At 39.9% G+C, this 17609-nt stretch overlaps 3 protein-coding genes across 4 annotated transcripts in view; 2 read left to right on the top strand and 1 right to left on the bottom strand.

Moving 5' to 3' along the window:
* The window catches only part of acsl4a (acyl-CoA synthetase long chain family member 4a), an 11318-nt gene extending 1025 nt beyond the window's left edge, over window positions 1-10293 (top strand). The window contains exons 2-16 of one of the 2 annotated variants that reach the window (XM_088293181.1): window positions 611-776; window positions 896-1132; window positions 1229-1406; window positions 1493-1602; window positions 2577-2715; window positions 3488-3638; window positions 5077-5200; window positions 5301-5372; window positions 5468-5607; window positions 5729-5901; window positions 7015-7089; window positions 7202-7390; window positions 7472-7586; window positions 9067-9224; window positions 9329-10293. In XM_088293181.1, coding sequence (XP_088149307.1) covers window positions 905-1132; window positions 1229-1406; window positions 1493-1602; window positions 2577-2715; window positions 3488-3638; window positions 5077-5200; window positions 5301-5372; window positions 5468-5607; window positions 5729-5901; window positions 7015-7089; window positions 7202-7390; window positions 7472-7586; window positions 9067-9224; window positions 9329-9486 — 2010 coding nt within the window. In that variant the 5' untranslated portion in view covers window positions 611-776; window positions 896-904 and the 3' untranslated portion in view covers window positions 9487-10293. Of the gene's footprint in view, window positions 1-610; window positions 1133-1228; window positions 1407-1492; window positions 1603-2576; window positions 2716-3487; window positions 3639-5076; window positions 5201-5300; window positions 5373-5467; window positions 5608-5728; window positions 5902-7014; window positions 7090-7201; window positions 7391-7471; window positions 7587-9066; window positions 9225-9328 lie in introns of both variants that reach the window. The other variant, XM_088293180.1, reaches the window with a different exon arrangement.
* On the bottom strand, window positions 10229-14987 carry nxt2 (nuclear transport factor 2-like export factor 2). The gene is made up of 4 exons (XM_088293184.1): window positions 14823-14987; window positions 14621-14707; window positions 12301-12445; window positions 10229-10547 (listed from the first exon to the last, which is right to left on the bottom strand). Exons 1-4 carry the CDS (start codon window positions 14835-14837, stop codon window positions 10363-10365), a joined length of 432 nt encoding a protein of 143 aa, XP_088149310.1. The 5' UTR covers window positions 14838-14987; the 3' UTR covers window positions 10229-10362.
* Window positions 14574-17444, top strand: psmd10 (proteasome 26S subunit, non-ATPase 10). Its single transcript, XM_088293183.1, has 5 exons — window positions 14574-15408; window positions 15498-15596; window positions 16301-16447; window positions 16767-16933; window positions 17075-17444. The coding sequence occupies exons 1-5, from the start codon at window positions 15295-15297 to the stop codon at window positions 17226-17228; spliced, it is 681 nt and encodes a 226-aa protein (XP_088149309.1). The 5' UTR covers window positions 14574-15294; the 3' UTR covers window positions 17229-17444.
* The last annotated feature ends 165 nt before the right edge of the window (window positions 17445-17609 follow it).

Raw genomic sequence — 17609 nt, 5'->3', positions numbered from 1 at the left:
ACATCATATCACTTGACTATTTCTTATGAATGGACAGTGAAACAGCCAAGTGAGATTTCGTTGGTACCTTTGGAAACACACTCTTAGAACTTGTATTACAAGAGGTTGATTCAGATTTTTTTTTAATTTTGTTTTAGTCTCTGTATTTAACTGCCTCTCCCAAAGTTAATTGAATACCAGCAAACATCTCTCAATGTCATGTTATACTGTAGCAGGCAGGGTTCCTGTGGATCATTAAAATTGTATTGAATAAATAAAACCAAACCATTAATTGGCATGAAAAAGTCAAATCAATCTTTCCGAAGTCTTCTGGAATGGTAACACATGACAAGTAGGATTTTTATGGTTGTTATTTTAAGATTATCTTTTTTTTTTTTTTTTAATATCAAATCATCCCAGTTTCATACAGGTTTGGCTTTCTTCAAATGCATTGTTCGGCTTTGGTTTATTCAAAATGTGTTAATGTGCGCCTGTTTCTTTTCTCTAAACTTGGAAGTTCAGAGTTTTGCAGTAATGTTCCTGTGTCATGAAAGTGTATTTCTTGATTCGGTGTTGAATTGAACGACATGTTGTCTACTTGCTTTGTAACGGTTGTGTGTTTTCGTTTCAGTTGAATATTCTGGCATCTGAGGAACAGTGGACATCAAGTCATTGCTGGGCCTCTAAAGCAAATAGTTCTTCCCTACCTTTTTTTTTACGAGCAACTCCCCATCTGAAGCAAGGCTCATCGCTGACACTCTGCCTTCCCCTCCTCCCAACATACTGCTTCTGTAACGGTATGGGTTTTCAGTCAGATACTGTCCAATCTGTCCTCCTTTTTCCAGTCCACCTTGTGGTGTGGCTCTACTCTGTCCTCTCCTTCCTACCATGGTACTACATCACTGGTGCTGGCCAGAGGAACACTATGTCCAAGCGGGTCAAGGCCCGCTCTACTACAGGCTGTGCGGATGGACCTTACCGCTCCGTAGACCACTTCGACACGCTGGCCAAGGAAGACCTCCCTGGCAAGGACACTCTCGAGAAATTGTTCACATTCGCCGTGGAACGCTTTGGAGAGACGCCATGTCTTGGCACCAGGGAGGTGCTGAGTGAGGAAAACGAGAAACAGCCCAACGGGAAAGTTTTTAAAAAAGTTCGTAGAGATGTCTTTTGTCATTTGAGGCCAACTTTACTGCTTTTATGTAATTGATGACTCATGCCTCCGGTTTTGCATCTTGATTTCTACTAGCTGATCCTTGGTGAATATAAATGGCTCTCCTACAATCAAGTGGACACTCTCGTCAGTCAGTTTGGCAGCGGATTGGCAGCACTCGGACAGCAACCCAAAAGCACCATTGCAATCTTCTGCGAGACCAGAGCAGAGTGGATGATAACTGCCCAAACGTGCTTTAGGCATAATTTCCCATGTGCGTATCATTTACAGTGGTCCTCCAGTGAATGTGCTGAAAACAGCGTACACATGTTCACTCAGTAAATGTTGTTTTCTCAACAGTGGTGACATTCTATGCAACATTGGGAGAGGAGGCAATTGCGTTTGGACTGAATGAAACTGGAGTTTCACATCTGGTTACCAGTACCGAACTGCTGGAGACTAAACTGAAAGTGAGTTTATCCCTTGTAACATGTGATTATTGAAATCAGCTTTGCTGTTTCTCAACTTGCTCGCGACATTGAAATAATGTTTGCTCTAATAGACTGTGTCAAATAATTGCTACGAAAAATCTAAAATGAATTCCCTTTAAAGCAAAAGTTCCTCACACTAACTGGAATTAACCTTTATAGTAGCAATCGCTACACCAAGTAGTATGTCTGGTTTGGCAAAGTATACATTGAGCATCATGCATGCACGTATGTATATAATCATAAAAAGAATGTGGCACATTACAATGCTTTACGGTATGCGGACACCTGCAAACAAGCACAAACGTGTTTTCATTCTTCACCTGCTGTAACCCAGTGACTATTAAACTTGGTTTAGTTTGACTCATGTTCTGCACGTTAAACAGGGCTCTAATTAACTCTTAACTCTTCTCATGGGTAGGCTCATCTAAATATGAATCTAAAAAAAAAATACATCTTTTGGAAAAAAAAAAAAAACATTGCGGCAGGTGCATGGATAGCAATTTCTCCAGAAATAGAATTTCTGCCTGCCATGACTGTACACATACCATGCCTATTACAACTCTGATCAACAGACTGTGTACGTCCATTGATGTTCAAAGCGAACTAAACAAGAAAACACCAAGACGCTTAGTCATCTGATGCCTTATTTGCATGCTTAGTGGGAATTGCAATAATATTCTGTAACCACCGTTAAGTCCTCAAACCATCTCTTCCTTCACCATTTATGATTGTAGGCCGCATTTCTCACTACGTGTGTAATTTCTTGGGGATTTATTTTCCAGTTATCAAGGCCTGTTTTATGTAAATGTTTTTTCAATGTACTCAAGTCACGAAGTCAAGTTCATAAAGAAGCTCTGGTCTCTTATCCATAGAGACATCAGCTAATTCAGAGCAAAAAAAAAACTTGCATGAAAGCATTTTGACGCACCCTATTTGTGCTCTTGTTTGTCCAGAATGTGCTTCCCAATATCCCAAAACTGAAACACGTAATCTATGTGGACAAGAAGAAAGTGACCACTGAGGACTACCCAGCAGGACTTTCGATCCACAGCATGCAAGAAGTGCAAAATCTGGGTGCACTGCCTGCAAATAGTGCGTCTTTGTCACACCTTGAACATTTTGAGCATGTACAGTACTGTTCCTAGAGACATTATCATACCCAATTTGAGGTGTTTACGCTTATCTAGAAATGCAGTATAAAGCATTTTTTGAGTGACGTACTGATACGGGTCACAGAACACATGAAAACACCTTATATACACAGAATCCATTGGAGTTTATTTTATTGTAATCTTTGTTTTCCTTTTGGCGAAACACTGCACTGTCCTTTTATCTGCATACCTCCTGGTCATTGTTACTTTATTCATGTTTTCTGTCTGGAATTTGAGTCCTTGGCCGCAAACATTTTGCAATTAATTGCCCTTATGAGGAGAGAGCGGCACTCTCATAACCTGATGTTAGCAGCACAAATAATGCTTCTTAAAGGCTCCAGTTTGTTTTAGGTTATGTGTCGTGTTTAGAGTTTAAACGATAGGGCTTGGGAGTCATTCTAAATAGGTCAGTTTTGGTCACACCGGATCGTCGCTTCAAGTCCAGCAGTCCTCAAGTCGATAGTTTGCGTTTTTATACGAATTGTCTTAGTTGGACTTTAATAGTTAGTTTAATAGTCTTAACTTAGTATTTAATTTTAAGATTGAGTATCTCCAGCCAGATTTGTTTTTGTAAGTTTAAGGAATCTTACATGTTTTTCACAGGGTATGATAAGTTCCTAGGTCTCTGTAGGGAATGTGCAGAAAGAAAATCAACATTATTGCAATATACAGTATTTGCAATGATTTTAAACGGTTGTGTGTGTGTTTTGCAGTGGGAAAGGAACTTGTGAAGCCGCAGCCGTCTGACCTGGCTGTGGTCATGTACACCAGCGGCTCCACTGGGCGTCCCAAAGGAGTCATGATTATCCACAGCAATTTGATTGCAGGAATGACGGGCCAATGTGAACGCATCCCAGGACTCGGGTATGTTTAAATAATTAGCAAACACATAATCAAAGCAGGCAAAACTAGTTTTTTTTTTTTTTTAAGCATGATATAGTGCAAGCAATCGCATTGCTAAACTGGTTTCACCGCCAGAACGTGTGCAAGTGTCTTCCAGAGGGTGTGTGCCATTTAAAGTATATTAAGTAGACTGTCTGGGGCAATTACAAATTTACATAGTTTTTAGTTTGTTGGGGCTTTTTTTCCCCAAGTCAAAAGGTTAAATAGATATAATTCCATATTCTACAGTGTGAAATCAACACACATGCCCATTTCATGACACTACTCACATTAAACATAAGTGATTTTAGTTGCTTTGAAGCAGGAACCGATCTCAGTTCGATCAGGGAAGGATAAGTGTCATAGCCTGTGTGCGCTGTGAGATTCTGGCTCGGAGTTGTTTTATCAAAACCCTTCCAGGTACACATCGCCAGTGAAAATTGTATCGGCCAGAAGTGAGGGGCCCCTTAGATGTTTAAAATCCAAATTGGCAGTGTTGCAAAACAAGCAAAATCCGCTGCCGTCCCTTTCATTCATTGGGTCTACAAAAATCCACTGCATTTTTCTTAGGTACGGATTTGCAAAAAGGAACCTCTCAAATGCTGAAAATACAGTATGTGCTTGCCAATTTCTGAAGAGTTGGCAAATTGTGTGATTAGAAAGAAAGTGGATATGATAAGGTAATACTGTCACCGATAGAAAGTTTTCGCTGTTGGGCACTTAACCCTATTTGCTGGTCCGGACCTTCCGTCCTAGTCCGCCCTCATTCCTTTAAAGCCCTTCCGTCCTTAAGTGTTTCGCTCATTAGCCGGCTAATTTCCTATTCACATTGACTTACCATCTGGGAGTCCTTGGAACACATTGTTACGAAAGACTTCCACTTCCACGTCGTAGCTTTAAGTGTACGGCGGCACTGGCATGAGCGTGAATATCCGTCTGGATTTTTACGCTCCAGTATGTCCCAATGTCCCAGACAAGGCCGTACTTCGCATACAGAGATAAGTTAGCAGTTAGATGTTAGATGATATATGTATTAAGTGTTAACAGTTAGATGACATAATTCACCTGCAAAGAGATAAGGTATGTACAAAATGTTAAGTTTGTAACAAAACAAAATTGCAATCCGCCTTGTTCCAATGCCCCTTACTTTGGAGTCATGCATACAGTCTGAAGTACTTACCAGAGAATCTTTCCTGTCTGATGATGATCTCAGGAAATCACTGGAATGTTTCTTAGTCAGTAAAACATGCGCCTTTAACACAATGTTGGCTCACAGTTTACTTTCCCAGCTTGTGGACGTGTGGCTATCTTATAATTGTGCCTGACTGAAATACCAATACCAACAAAACAACCATAACAAAAGATGTGGCTACACAAGTGCATGCTCTCACTTTCTCTTTTCACCTCTGTGCCCCAACAGCCCAAATGATATTTACATTGGCTACCTGCCTTTGGCTCATGTGCTGGAGATGACTGCAGAGATCAGCTGCGTCACATATGGATGTCCGATAGGCTACTCTACCCCACACACACTGTCTGATCAGGTAAATGTTCTGCAGGGTCTTGTATCGGTCATTTCGTGTGTTGACCCGAATCATCATTGGCTTAATGGATATGATCCTTTGTTTCTTCTTATTCTTTTAGTCGTCAAAAATTAAGAAAGGAAGCAAGGGAGATACCAGTGTGCTTAAACCCACACTGATGGCAGCTGTGCCCGTAAGAATTGCGTTTTCTTTTTTTTTTTTTTTTTAATGTCAATTGGCTGCGTTTTCCTGCTTGTATCACATGTCTTGTTCTGCTCCACTAAATAGGAAATTTTGGATCGCATAAACAAGAACGTGATGAGCAAAGTGCAGGAGATGAGCTATGTCCAGAAGATGCTGTTCAATCTGGGCTACCAATACAAACTAAAGCAGATCAAGAGAGGCTACGACGCACCTCTCTGCAATGCGTAAGGACCGTCTTTTGTGTCAGAACAAGCGTTCTCATGTTGCTACTCGCAATGAAAAAGTAGAGCAGCAGGTTGAACTTCTTAAAATGATCAGGTGTGACACATGCATGTCCTTGTGTAGCCTGTTGTTTACCAAAGTGAAGAAGCTGCTGGGCGGGCGAGTGCGGTTGATGCTGTCGGGAGGAGCTCCTTTGTCATCGGCGACACAGAGGTTCATGAATGTGTGCTTCTGCTGCCCCGTGGGCCAAGGCTACGGCCTCACTGAAACCTGTGGAGCGGGCACCATCACTGAGGGTAAGGCCATGTCCATGCAAGCACTGCGGATCACATTAGTTGAGTTTTGGATCCGGATGAAAATAACACTGTTGTGAAACTCTTGGCAGGTTATCAGCATTTGCACTAGCATTGATGCATTTGTCTGTTGATGTTCTTACCTGTCAGCACAAAAGTTATGAAAGAAATGTATATGATGCTCATATTCATATTGGAAATATAATGACCAATAAAACATTTTCAAGCATTTCAATGAAAGTTTAAACAGTTTCGCAAATCTCAAATGTTTTGTTTACGGACAGGAATAAAAAAAAAAAAGGTTTCTACAGTTTAAATACCTTGGTAAACAATTATCTTATGAATTCCAATTGACGTCAACGCGCAGGTTGCATAGCAGCATTATTTACTCGCGCGTCTAGCATGAAACATATCCTGTAACTGTTAAAGCCATTTCAACCGTATTGTCGAACCTGTTGCATGACGAGAGACAGGTTGGCAGCATTCGCTCCAGACTAGCGCTGGTTTCTCCATTCGGCGAGGCAGGGAAGAGTGAGATCACAGTTGACTTGATTGTCACTGGCTGATGTATGAAAACACATTAATTTCACTCCCCTTGGAAAATTCAAACTTATTCATCTCATTTAATCCACTTACAATTCACACAGCTCACAAGGTCATCAAAGACAATACTCACCTGAACTCATACCTCTTTGACCTGCTGCCCTCTGGCAGCCGCTACAGGTGCATCAAAACAAAGACTAACTGACTGAAAAACAGTTTCTTCATGAGAGCCATCTCCAGGCACTGACTGAAAAACAGTTTCTTCATGAGAGCCATCTCCAGGCTGAACTCTCGTACACAACTACCCTCGCCTTGTAGAACTGCAACATAATGTATTTTTTCAATTTTATTTAATATTTTTAATTTGTTATTTAATTCAATTTATAAATTGAGTTAAATTATTTGTTATATTGCACTAGAGAGGGGAGCTCTTCAATCTCATTGTACACAGAATACAATGACAATAAAGGTCATTCTGATTCTGAACCAATTTCAACATTCCAAAAATTTACACATACAAAAAATTCACAATTTTCAGCCCGGAAAATTCTTTTTCATGAACCTATCTTACAGTTGCAGACAATAGCACCGGCCGTGTGGGAGCGCCGCTTATATGCTGTGAGTTCCGACTGCGAGACTGGGTTGAAGGTATGTCTCTTGAACAGACCTGTTGCCTCTTGTTGTACATTCCAGGACAACAACCGTCAATTACTGTGTTAAAACATTTAATTAAACTTCTAAAATTTGCTCCTTGCATCAGGCGGCTACACCAGCAAAGATAAGCCTAACCCCAGAGGCGAGATCCTGATTGGCGGCCCAAATGTGACCATGGGTTACTTTAAGTACGAGAGTAAGGATGAGGACTTTTTTGTGGATGAGAGTGGTCAACGATGGTTTTGCACTGGAGATGTTGGCGAGGTTCACCCAGATGGCTGTCTACAAATAGTAGGTGCGTATCATGACAAAAACGACTGGCAGCCGACTTCCGATTAGTTTGTTTGCGCTAACATTTTTGTGTATTCCTGTTCAGATCGTAAGAAAGACCTTGTCAAACTGCAGGCGGGGGAGTATGTGTCTCTCGGTAAGGTGGAGTCGGCCCTGAAAAACAGCTCCCTCATAGACAACATCTGTGTTTACGCAAACAGGTCAGTCACATGGGACCGATGCCAATTGTTGCAAACGTGTCAACAGAGAGCATGACGATTGACTCATGTCCTGATTCAAAGGCAAAATGTTGCATTTGTCGCCAAAACTAAAACCAGATGTGGTTGTTGTGCAGTAAAGGCAACCATGGGAAGACATTTTATTTTAGTGAGGACAAGTAACCACAAGGTGGCAGTAGCCAAAAGGCACGCTACAAAAGCCATGTGCTGTGAAGTATATACAGTACAGTGTTTTAGAACATTACGTGGCCATATTCATAACTTCAAAATGACGATGATTATCACATCTTCCTTAAAAAATAGAAGTCATACAATGCAACATATGTAGGTGGGTCCTCAAAAGGCCATTTAGGCTTGTAGTGCACACACAACCTCAGGGGTGAGTTGGCAACTTTTATTTCTTTTTTTAAATTCAAGCCACACATCCATCCTTTTTCTGCATCACAATAGGGTCGTGCATGGACAAATTAATACGGAACAACACAAGCATTGATGCAGTAAACACACACATGCTCACATGCAATCACAACACTTGGGTTGTAGCATAAAATGATAATTTTATCACGTCAGTTAATAAAAATACACTTTACACGATTTCCATTTTTTTCTTTTAAAATGTTTAGTTTTCTTTTCACTAAACCCATAATAATGTTATTGAGAAATCTGGCAAAAACATATTTTAAATTAATTTAACTATATAAATAAATATAATTTAAAGGGACAATGTGTAAAAATTAGGTTTTTAAATATTCATTATTTCGATAACCCACAATTTCAATAATATGTAAAATAAAAATGTGTTATACATTTTTATGTAATTGCAGGTGAAATACTATTACAAAGGGCATGCCTCCTTGACAGGAGGATGTCATGTTTCACCGCCATATTTCTGAAATGGATGGCACAGAGACAAATTTAGCGAATGTATTTCAACATCATGACTACAGCACATGTTACAAATGCACTGCGCTTAATTTGTCACTTGGGGGAATAGTAGAAGATCTTTGTGATGACATTTTGCTTGCACCTCAGCTGAAGTAATTGGTGGTAGGCTTGCCAAGTGTGGTCTCTCTGAGGAACCGCCGTGCGCACACTTCAATGTGCATGCCCTTTGAGCTTAGGTCGTTGCATTCTCTTAGTTCACCACTAGATGGTACTAAATCGTACGTATCTTTTTGCCTGAAATGAAAAAATTAATAACGCCAGGGCCAGCAACTGTAGTGGATGTGCAGTTACACTTAATTATGGCAAAAATATAACATGTTTCCTGGGATCACAAGCGCCTCACCTGGCGCCAGTGCGGCCTGCCCCCCACTATTTGAGAAAACTGCTGGCTTAGTGGCTCAATACACTTTGCGCGACTTTCGTATGGCGAGAATTCGGTTTCCATCTCCTACCAATTTATTTTGAATGCAGTGTGCATGCAATTAAATTTCCCCATCTTCATTGTCTTCCCCTTCAGTGATCAGAACTACGTGATCAGCTTTGTGGTTCCCAACCAGAAGCGGCTGATGGAGCTGGCCAAGCAGAGAGGACTGGTCACACCTTGGGAGGAAATCTGCACGAATGCCGACATGGAGAAAGAGGTCCTGAGGGAGATCAAGGAGGTTTCTACTAAAAGTAGGAGCTCGTTGTCATGAGACAAATCTGTTTTCACATCATGTATCTTTTTGTTTGTTTTTTCCGCACACACCATGTAATTGTCTGTCTTTTCCCTCTTATAGTTAAACTGCAGCGCTTTGAAATTCCAGTGAAGGTTCATCTGAGCCCAGACCCGTGGACGCCTGAGATGGGTCTTGTCACGGATGCGTTCAAGCTGAAGCGGAAAGAGCTTAAAAACCACTATCGCCACCACATAGAGAAAATGTATGGGGGGAAATAAGTCAGTTTCTCCCAAGAGCTTGGCCACTTTTTTGCCTGTTGTTTCCTGTGAAGTGTGCGTGTGTTTCTTTGCGTCTGTGTTTCAGAGGCACACAAATGAAAATGGGCTGAACAGGGAAGTTGCAGCTTTTGATCCCCCTGTGTCACTAGTGTGTTAGAAGTAGGGTGGTTAAAGATGACCAGGGGAAGCTGCCTCTTTGAAGGAACTTTGCCACACTTAAAAAAACAAATAAAAATCACTCCTCCATGTTATTCTAATGTGTTATGTTAAGGTCATTGAACGATTAATGATAGTGATGCTCTTTTGTAGTTGGAGTACTGATGTTACTGTGCCTTCAGTCTGCAGCGCTTGTCGTCAGCAGAATTGTGTGGCATTTTGATTAGTCGTCCATTGTTTCTATGGTCATGCGAGAAGTTTACATGAAGCTTAGGTCATCAACCCCCCTATCCAGAGAGATGCTTGACAACCTTGACTTAATTTATTCTGGCTAATTGTATTCATGCTATTTATGTCAATTAATGCTGAAAAAAAGACCAAATGTCTAACCATAAATGACTCAGGAACACCAGGAGCAGATGTTTTCTGGACACTGCCAAAAGTGGTTCGCTTGCACTTGCTGAGCAGCTTATGTTCTTCAAGATAGTTGTTAAAGGTAGCCTTTGTAAAGGGGAAATTGATAATGTCATTATGAGTGTTTTGTATGTATTTTCATGAACTTGTTTGTATACTATACACAAACCACTCCATTCTGACCACAGGCCTTATTGTTCAAGCTTTTCCTAAAAATAAAAACCTTTTCATATTAAATGTTGAACTCATTTTTTTTAACCATTACAGAACTATAGAGACACAAAAAAACAAGTTCACTGAGGACACTCAGTTATTCCAATCTTGAAAACGAAAGCAGTCACTAGCAATCTTCCAAACTGGCTGATCGTTGTTTGGTGACGCTTGAGCCGTTAAAAGAAAGTTCTGGTTGTAGAAACGCTGCTTGTTCCCTTCAAACTTGACTGTTCCGCCGGTCACCACAAGTAGAGTCATCTGACCTTGGGTTGCTTGATCTATGAGCCAAGGGAGACAAAGGTGATAGCAATTAGATCTTGGAATTTCAATCCAACAAGGGGTGCCCTGTCTGGCGGCTGCTGTTTTTTTTTTTTTTTTGCAATGTTACTGGATGGAAGAAGAAAATGGGGGCATTCACGTGAAAAGTAAGTTCCTGTGGATGCATGCTAAAAGGTCTTAAGGCATTGAATCTTAAAACATGGCCGTAATTACATGTCGATCAATCCTTCACAAGTATTTAAATTGACCAAAGTTCATTTTTTTTCTTCTTACATTAGCATTGAGGTCTAGCCTTGCCACCCAACAAGCACAGCATGGCAAATAAAATGTTACGTGTTTGTTCAAGTTTGTCTTAAAACACCATACCTTAACTAGAATCCCACTTTGCATTTTATCCAAAGGTCCTTGTTGATGTTATTGTGCAAAGCGAAAGTTGAGCCATGATTACGTCCGCGACAGTGCTTCATGTGTGTAAAAAAAGAGTGACGCAAGAAGAACATGACAACGAAGAAGACAAAGAAGAAACTAAAATGCACCATGGGATTCTAGTTAAGGTAGGCCAATTTCAGGATACAAATTAAGACTAACGTAGTTATGAGCCATGGTTCCGTCATAATTGTCCGCTTCGGGGTTTGTAGATCACTTCCCTCTCACAGCCTGCAGCTTGGTATTCATGTTTCAGTTTGCGTGTTCAAAATTCAATTTGTGACTTAGTTAACTTCATTTGTTGTGAAATTTAAAAGGTTGGGAAAAATATCAAGGTGGTCATAATGGCCTAATAGAGGCGTAAATACAATGAAAATAAAAATAATTTAAAAAGTCAAACTCTACTTTGCGTTTTTTCACTTTTCCATTTCTGCTCAGGTCCCAATTAACTGTGAGGGATTACTTTATGACGAACAGAATAGATTGATAGTGATTATTTATTTTCTACACTGTGTAGATTGTTTTTTTTTTTTGGATTAGAATTGATCTTGGATTCTGAACCTTTCGTGGTTTAGCGCAAGCCCTAACAAGGACGGTAGACAAGACGGGACTGTGGTGTGCCGTCTGCCTTGAGCCTGTCCAACTTTAGGTTTATTCTTCTCATTGACACAGATAATACAAAAAATTACCCAGGTCGTAGCAGAACAATCTGAGCGGTGTACACATAAAAATTTGTACAACATTTTTTCAATTTTTAGCTGTTCACATAAGAGCTCTATGTAAGTTTTCTTTTCATATATCTACTTTATTTGCCATATTGGGTTGTAAAGGAAATGAATTCATGCTGTTTGACTTGCCATGACGCTCTTTTTGCCAGTCATTTTGATAATTAAGGCTATCCATCACTCCGAACCGAGATGAGTCTAAGTGTCACTAGCTTTGGGTTTTGAATACTATTCAGGGTGCTGCGGATTATTTATGTCATGAGTTTACAGTGTGTTTTGGGCATTTTTTTTTAACACAGCCTGCCCTGTGTTTGGAATTGATTGAAATGATTATTGTTTTGATCACATCATGTTCAATAACATACATGATTAATCTAACTTAATTTTTTAAAATCTTAACTGATGCATCAAGTTCGATGTTTCTACTGTTTTGCGGCATTGGTTCGCCTGAGAATGTCTTCCACATGAAAGGAAAATTGTGTAGCATGAAATCCTTAACTGAAAAGAAAATTCAAGTGACTCGAGGATTAAAGATCAGTACTTTTTCGATACCTATGGTTCATTTTGTATGAGCATTTTGAGCGCTTGGGGCGCCACTAACCGTGAATTGGTTGACAATCCAGTGTCTGGACTTGGAACTCGCTAGAAGGCAGTGCCTCAAAGAACTCTCCCAGGGCATCTAGTCCGGACACAGTGTTTCCATTCCACACCAAGGTTGCCTTATCCAAGTAGAGCCTGGTGAGGTTCTGAGACACAAGCAGCGATACATCAGAAAACAGTACAGTGATGTATTGTGATGACATGATGAGAGCACCCAGAGGCATACAGATCACCCAAGGCCAAATAAACAGTAAAAAATGTGCATTTTAGTACAACTTGCTGTTATCTAACAAGGAGTTGAATGACAAAATTCACAGGTGTTTGATCTATGAATGGACCAATGCATTTTCTGTTTCAACACATACAAGACATAAGATAACGCCAGGATGTCCTCAGATAGAAGTGCCCACGGAGTTTTTAGTGTCTCAGAGTGTTACCAGCAGGTTGCAACAGTGACATAGAGGTACTGGAAGAGTTGCACAACGACAAAGAGGTTGACATCTTTTATTTCCTTGGTCGCTTTACTTCGGTCTGCAGCTTATTCCATTTGTGTGCAGCATAACAGCTAAAAACAGCCACACCTTGTTTACTTTGGACTCTAGGCTCCACTAATTGACCCGAGTCTGTTCGGTGTTCTTTTGAAGGAGTCCAGTAAGAAGACTGTTACAATAATCAAGTCTACTGGAGATAAAAGCATAGATAAGTTTCACCTGGTCTGCTTGGAGCATAATGCAAATGCATTACACTGCATGTATTAGAATGCATTTTAGGGTCATCCTGAATTTTTTTACTTAAAGCCGACTCCTTGTAATCTGTGAGTGGTTTACTGTCCATATCGCTGTGGGGGAAAAAAAATAAGAGCCCACTGATAACATAAGCAGTGAACATTCTATTCGCTGTATTGGCAAAAAATGTTTTATTCCATAAACTAGAGACATCATACACTAACTCCAAAATTCCAAATGCAAGTGTTGTCATTTAGAGCATATATTTGCAGAAAAGTATTTATTTATTTTGTTGCTTCATTTTTTAAAGAGCTGTATGTATTTGCAATGGGGATGGGAAAATCTCTAGAAATGTTTGAGCTCCTGGTTTAATTCAAGTGTCATATTGATCATCTCGCATGCAGCCGTGTTGCCTTAGCGTGCATGTAGCTAAACTTCACACAGCTGCTGTCATGATGTTCTGAAAAAAAAAAAACACAAACTACTGGTAGTTTAGATAGAATAAGCTGTTGTGTGTGAGAGCCAAATCATGCTAGTCCTCATTAGAATCAGAAATCCATGTCAGAAAATTTGGTTGACAACAGCAACATTACCCCTCTTAATACAAATTACATCAGATGATAAAAGAACATGTACCAATATTAGATTAGAACAGGTTCACTTTGTTGTCACACAACATAGCCGGGCCGGGCCGATGTGGCGAAATCGGCAAGATTTGATATGACGACCCCCCCCAATCAAAAATTTGACCCTTGCTATCGTGAACGAGCAGTATAACAATCAGCCAGATAATTGGGCATTGCTTTTAATTTGAATCTTTGTTAGCTATCCCATGTTAAGGGTTCCATATCAGGTCAAATTATGTGCAGCTTCCCAACTTGAAAGAGATTCTGGAGTTTATTCAGTGATCAAGAAAGGTTTTTCATAAGTATGTTCTCTCAGTGTCTGGTTGTTTGTCTTAGTGTCCCCTGCGATTGGCTGGCAACCAGTTCAGGGTGTACCCTGCCTACTTTCAGAAGATAGCTGGGATAGGCTCCAGCACACCTTAATGAGGAAAAGCTGGTCAGATGGTTGGATGGACATAAACGTCTTCCTCTCCGTAGGTACTCACTCTTTGTTAATATCGCATGAGATAAACGCCTGATGTTGACAAAATCCCAACTATTGAGGAGATCATTTTGATATTTTCAGAGATTGATATGGGCATAAGTAGACATGTTCACATGAATTTTGGTGACAATTTAGTCGTAGTATTATTTAGCATTTTTCAAGATTTTTCTCAATAGTGAACGTCAATAGGAAGAAAGGGACTTAATGCCCTTGGAATCCAACATACTGAGGTAGTTAGTTGAAATAGGCATGAGTAGAAATTTGCATGCACATTCTGGTGACGCTTCAAAGAATTTTTTTATGACATTAAACAACGTTTTTTCAAGATTTTTTACACGCACGTTTTTAAGACTGTCGCCTGATAAAAACAAATACATCCAGCTATTATTTGTGCTTATTATCCTCACGAGGGTCCCGGGCGTGCTGGCGCCAACCCAGTTGACTTCCGGAAGTAGGCAGTGTAATTCTAGTTTAACAGCAACTCACCCTTCTTTTCTTATCCATGCAGTCGTAGTAAATGTTGACAAACTCCTCTGAATATCTGCACGACTGGTCCGCATGGGTCCTGAAATCCTTCGAGAATGGAAAACGGATTGCAGACAAATTGGTGATATTGTTCCTTAACACGGGCACATCAAACGCATTCGACGAGCGAGAAGCTTAAAAAAAAGTTTCAATTGAAACTTACCAACGTAGCTGCCATGAGCAAAATGTCAGCTGTGTTTCAGGACGAAGATTAGTAAGATAAATATGAATACAATATTGTATAATGTATTAGGTTAAATAGCTTGTTTTCAACGTTTACTCGGCCGTGGTGTCGGTCCTTGTTTTACTTCCTGCAAAGGTAGCTTGACCTACCAAAATAAAATAAGTAAGGGTTTATATGTAATGTGGGTGTCCACTATGGCTGTTCCAGGCCTTTTCACATATTCATATATTATTAATGTTTATAGTTAGTTGTCTCTGTATCTAAAATATACAGCATTTCAGCGTCACACATTGGAGAGGTCTCCGGTTGTGTTTTATTGTGACAAGCTCATTTGTTCTATGCGGAAGTGAAAGTCATAATTTCCTGAGTCATTCCCCCTTGTTTCAAATCCGGCAAAGCGTGCGCATATGCACACATTCAAAATACATTACATGTAGAAGAATATTTAAGAATGGAGGGGTCTGTATCAAACGTTGACGTGTGTAATTTGGCATATTTGGGTCAGTTTGAGAAATTAAAAGAGTGCATTTTATCAGATAAAACCCTTGCCTGCAAAACGGACCAGGTAAGACAATGCACGAGCCAGCAACTTGTTTTGTTGACGTGATAACAGCGCAGCTAATCCATTCATTTTGCACCTTTCTCTCACTTCAGGATCACAGAACGGCCTTACACTGGGCTTGTTCGGCTGGTCATACCAACATTGTTTCTTTTCTACTTGACCTGGGAGTTGAAGTAAATCTGCAAGATGATGTATGGATTAAACACAGTACAGTACATTTAGATAAAAATAATTCTCTCAACTGTTTGGCCACTGAATTGCTGACATGACAATCAATGGCTACACACGTTCTGTTGAAACACAAGCTCGAGTTTCTCCAGGAAACAAATAATAACAATATATAGTGGCAGAAATGTGTTGAAGCATGCATTACTTTAGGCTGAGCCCATATTAGATAAACTACAATATTTATTTGAAAGTGACAACAAAGTACTAAGGTGTTTATAAAAATAAATATATTCACTGTTGGCTGGAGACCAGTCAAGTTGGTACCCCACCTTTTGCCCAACTGTAACCTTATGAGGACAAGCGATATGGAAAATACATGGATATACAGTATTGTATACATAAAAAAGTGATCCAAAAGCATCACTGGGGTTATGATACAAGTGTGTTTGTTTCACATTGAATGGTTGCTCAGTATTACCTATTAAAAAAAAATATTGAAACGCTCGAAAACAACAGGAATCCAGTCGTGCGCTGGTCCTGATTGCAGTCACCATGTGGGGTACAAATATAAATTAAGTTTTAATTGCAGGTATTAGCTTTAATTTAATGTACAGAAATTACATTTAAATAGGTGGAAAGAGTGGAAACGTGAGGGAAATAATTTTTGAATGTAAGAACTCAAAATAAGAGCTATTATTAATGCAACATGTTACTACTGTATTTCCAGGCTGCATGGACCCCTCTTCACATTGCATCATCTGCAGGTAGAGAAGACATTGTTAGAGCACTAATATCCAAAGGGGCTCAGCTAAACTCTGTAAATCAAAATGGATGCACTCCCCTACATTATGCCGCCTCTAAGGACAGATTTGAGGTAAATATCGAACCTTCTAATTGAGATGACTATTCTCCAGTCCTACAATTATATTTTCATTGGTGCAGCCATACTCTGGATTTTTTTTTAGATTAATTTGTCACAAAAATGTAATCGCTTGACAGCCTTAATTATAAAGATACACACCCACACACACACATATATATATATATATATATATATATACACACACACACACACACACACCATAACTACGATGTTGACACTCCTGGTTTAAAGGAAGACACAATGTGAACTAAGTAGAAAAACAAATAGAGGTAGGAGTAGAAGTCTTTCAGTAATGTGCCTCTCTTTATAGATTGCATTATTGTTGCTTGAAAATGGAGCAGACCCGAATGCCACGGACAAACTTGATTCCACTCCACTTCATAGAGCGTCCGCCAAGGGCAACTATCGTCTGATCCAGCTGCTTCTCAAACAGAGTGCCTCGACCAACATCCAGGACTCGCAGGGCAACACAGCACTGTATGTATCGAGCAATGTTGTCATACCACTGTACCATTAAAAAAAAAAATCAAATCTATTTGATCATTGAAGTGAATAATGTGGAAGTGACCAAAGACATTTGTATTTGCAACTAATCTGCTTGCAATTTTGTTGAACCAGCCACCTGGCATGTGACGAGGAGCGTGTTGAAGCAGCAAAGTTGTTGGTGGAACACGGAGCCAGCATTTACATTGAAAACAAGGAGGAGAAAACTCCTCTACAGATGGCAAAGGGGAGTCTGGGCAACGTACTTCGTCGAATTGTGGAAGGATGATGTATTTCCAACCTAATGGTGCTCTTTCAGCTGTAAACCACATCATTTTCACCTGGTCACCAAATTGGAGACAAGTGGAAGTGATTGGCTTTCTGATCAGCAACACTGACGTTAACATATCTGACCAAAAACACTGGAATGCACTGGCCAAAACTGCAGCCCAAGTTATTTGAAGTTTGAATTGTTGAAATTTGCTTATTAAATCACTATAAAGTGTGGGATTTCTTTTGTATAAACTGTTGCACTTAATTGTACTCTTATTGGATCGAGCAATTATTAAGCTAGCAAGCTATAAAGCGATATGCATTGAGTCCTAATGACCATTTGAAATTTTGGGAAAAAAAGAGGCACCACTCCAAATATAAATCACAAACCTCACCC

The sequence above is a fragment of the Idiotropiscis lumnitzeri genome, chromosome 4 (genome assembly GCF_059441095.1).
Source record: "Idiotropiscis lumnitzeri isolate Australia: NSW breed Sydney's pygmy pipehorse chromosome 4, RoL_Ilum_1.0, whole genome shotgun sequence".
In the NCBI taxonomy this organism is placed as follows: domain Eukaryota; kingdom Metazoa; phylum Chordata; class Actinopteri; order Syngnathiformes; family Syngnathidae; genus Idiotropiscis; species Idiotropiscis lumnitzeri.
Note: the sequence above shows the minus strand (reverse complement) of the source record. Positions and strands in the feature narration are given on the sequence as shown.

Excerpts from the sequence above, each read along its gene's own strand:
- nxt2 (XM_088293184.1), bottom strand. Across the intron at positions 12,446-14,620 it reads GCATGGATAAGAAAAGAAGG|AACCTCACCAGGCTCTACTT; the intron begins GTGAGTTGCTGT and ends CTTGTGTCTCAG. Across the intron at positions 10,548-12,300 it reads GGATTGTCAACCAATTCACG|ATCAAGCAACCCAAGGTCAG; the intron begins GTTAGTGGCGCC and ends CTTGGCTCATAG.
- psmd10 (XM_088293183.1), top strand. The coding sequence starts at position 15,295 with ATGGAGGGGTCTGTATCAAACGTTGACGTGTGTAATTTGGCATATTTG. Across the intron at positions 15,597-16,300 it reads AAGTAAATCTGCAAGATGAT|GCTGCATGGACCCCTCTTCA; the intron begins GTATGGATTAAA and ends CTGTATTTCCAG. Across the intron at positions 16,934-17,074 it reads TCGCAGGGCAACACAGCACT|CCACCTGGCATGTGACGAGG; the intron begins GTATGTATCGAG and ends TTGTTGAACCAG.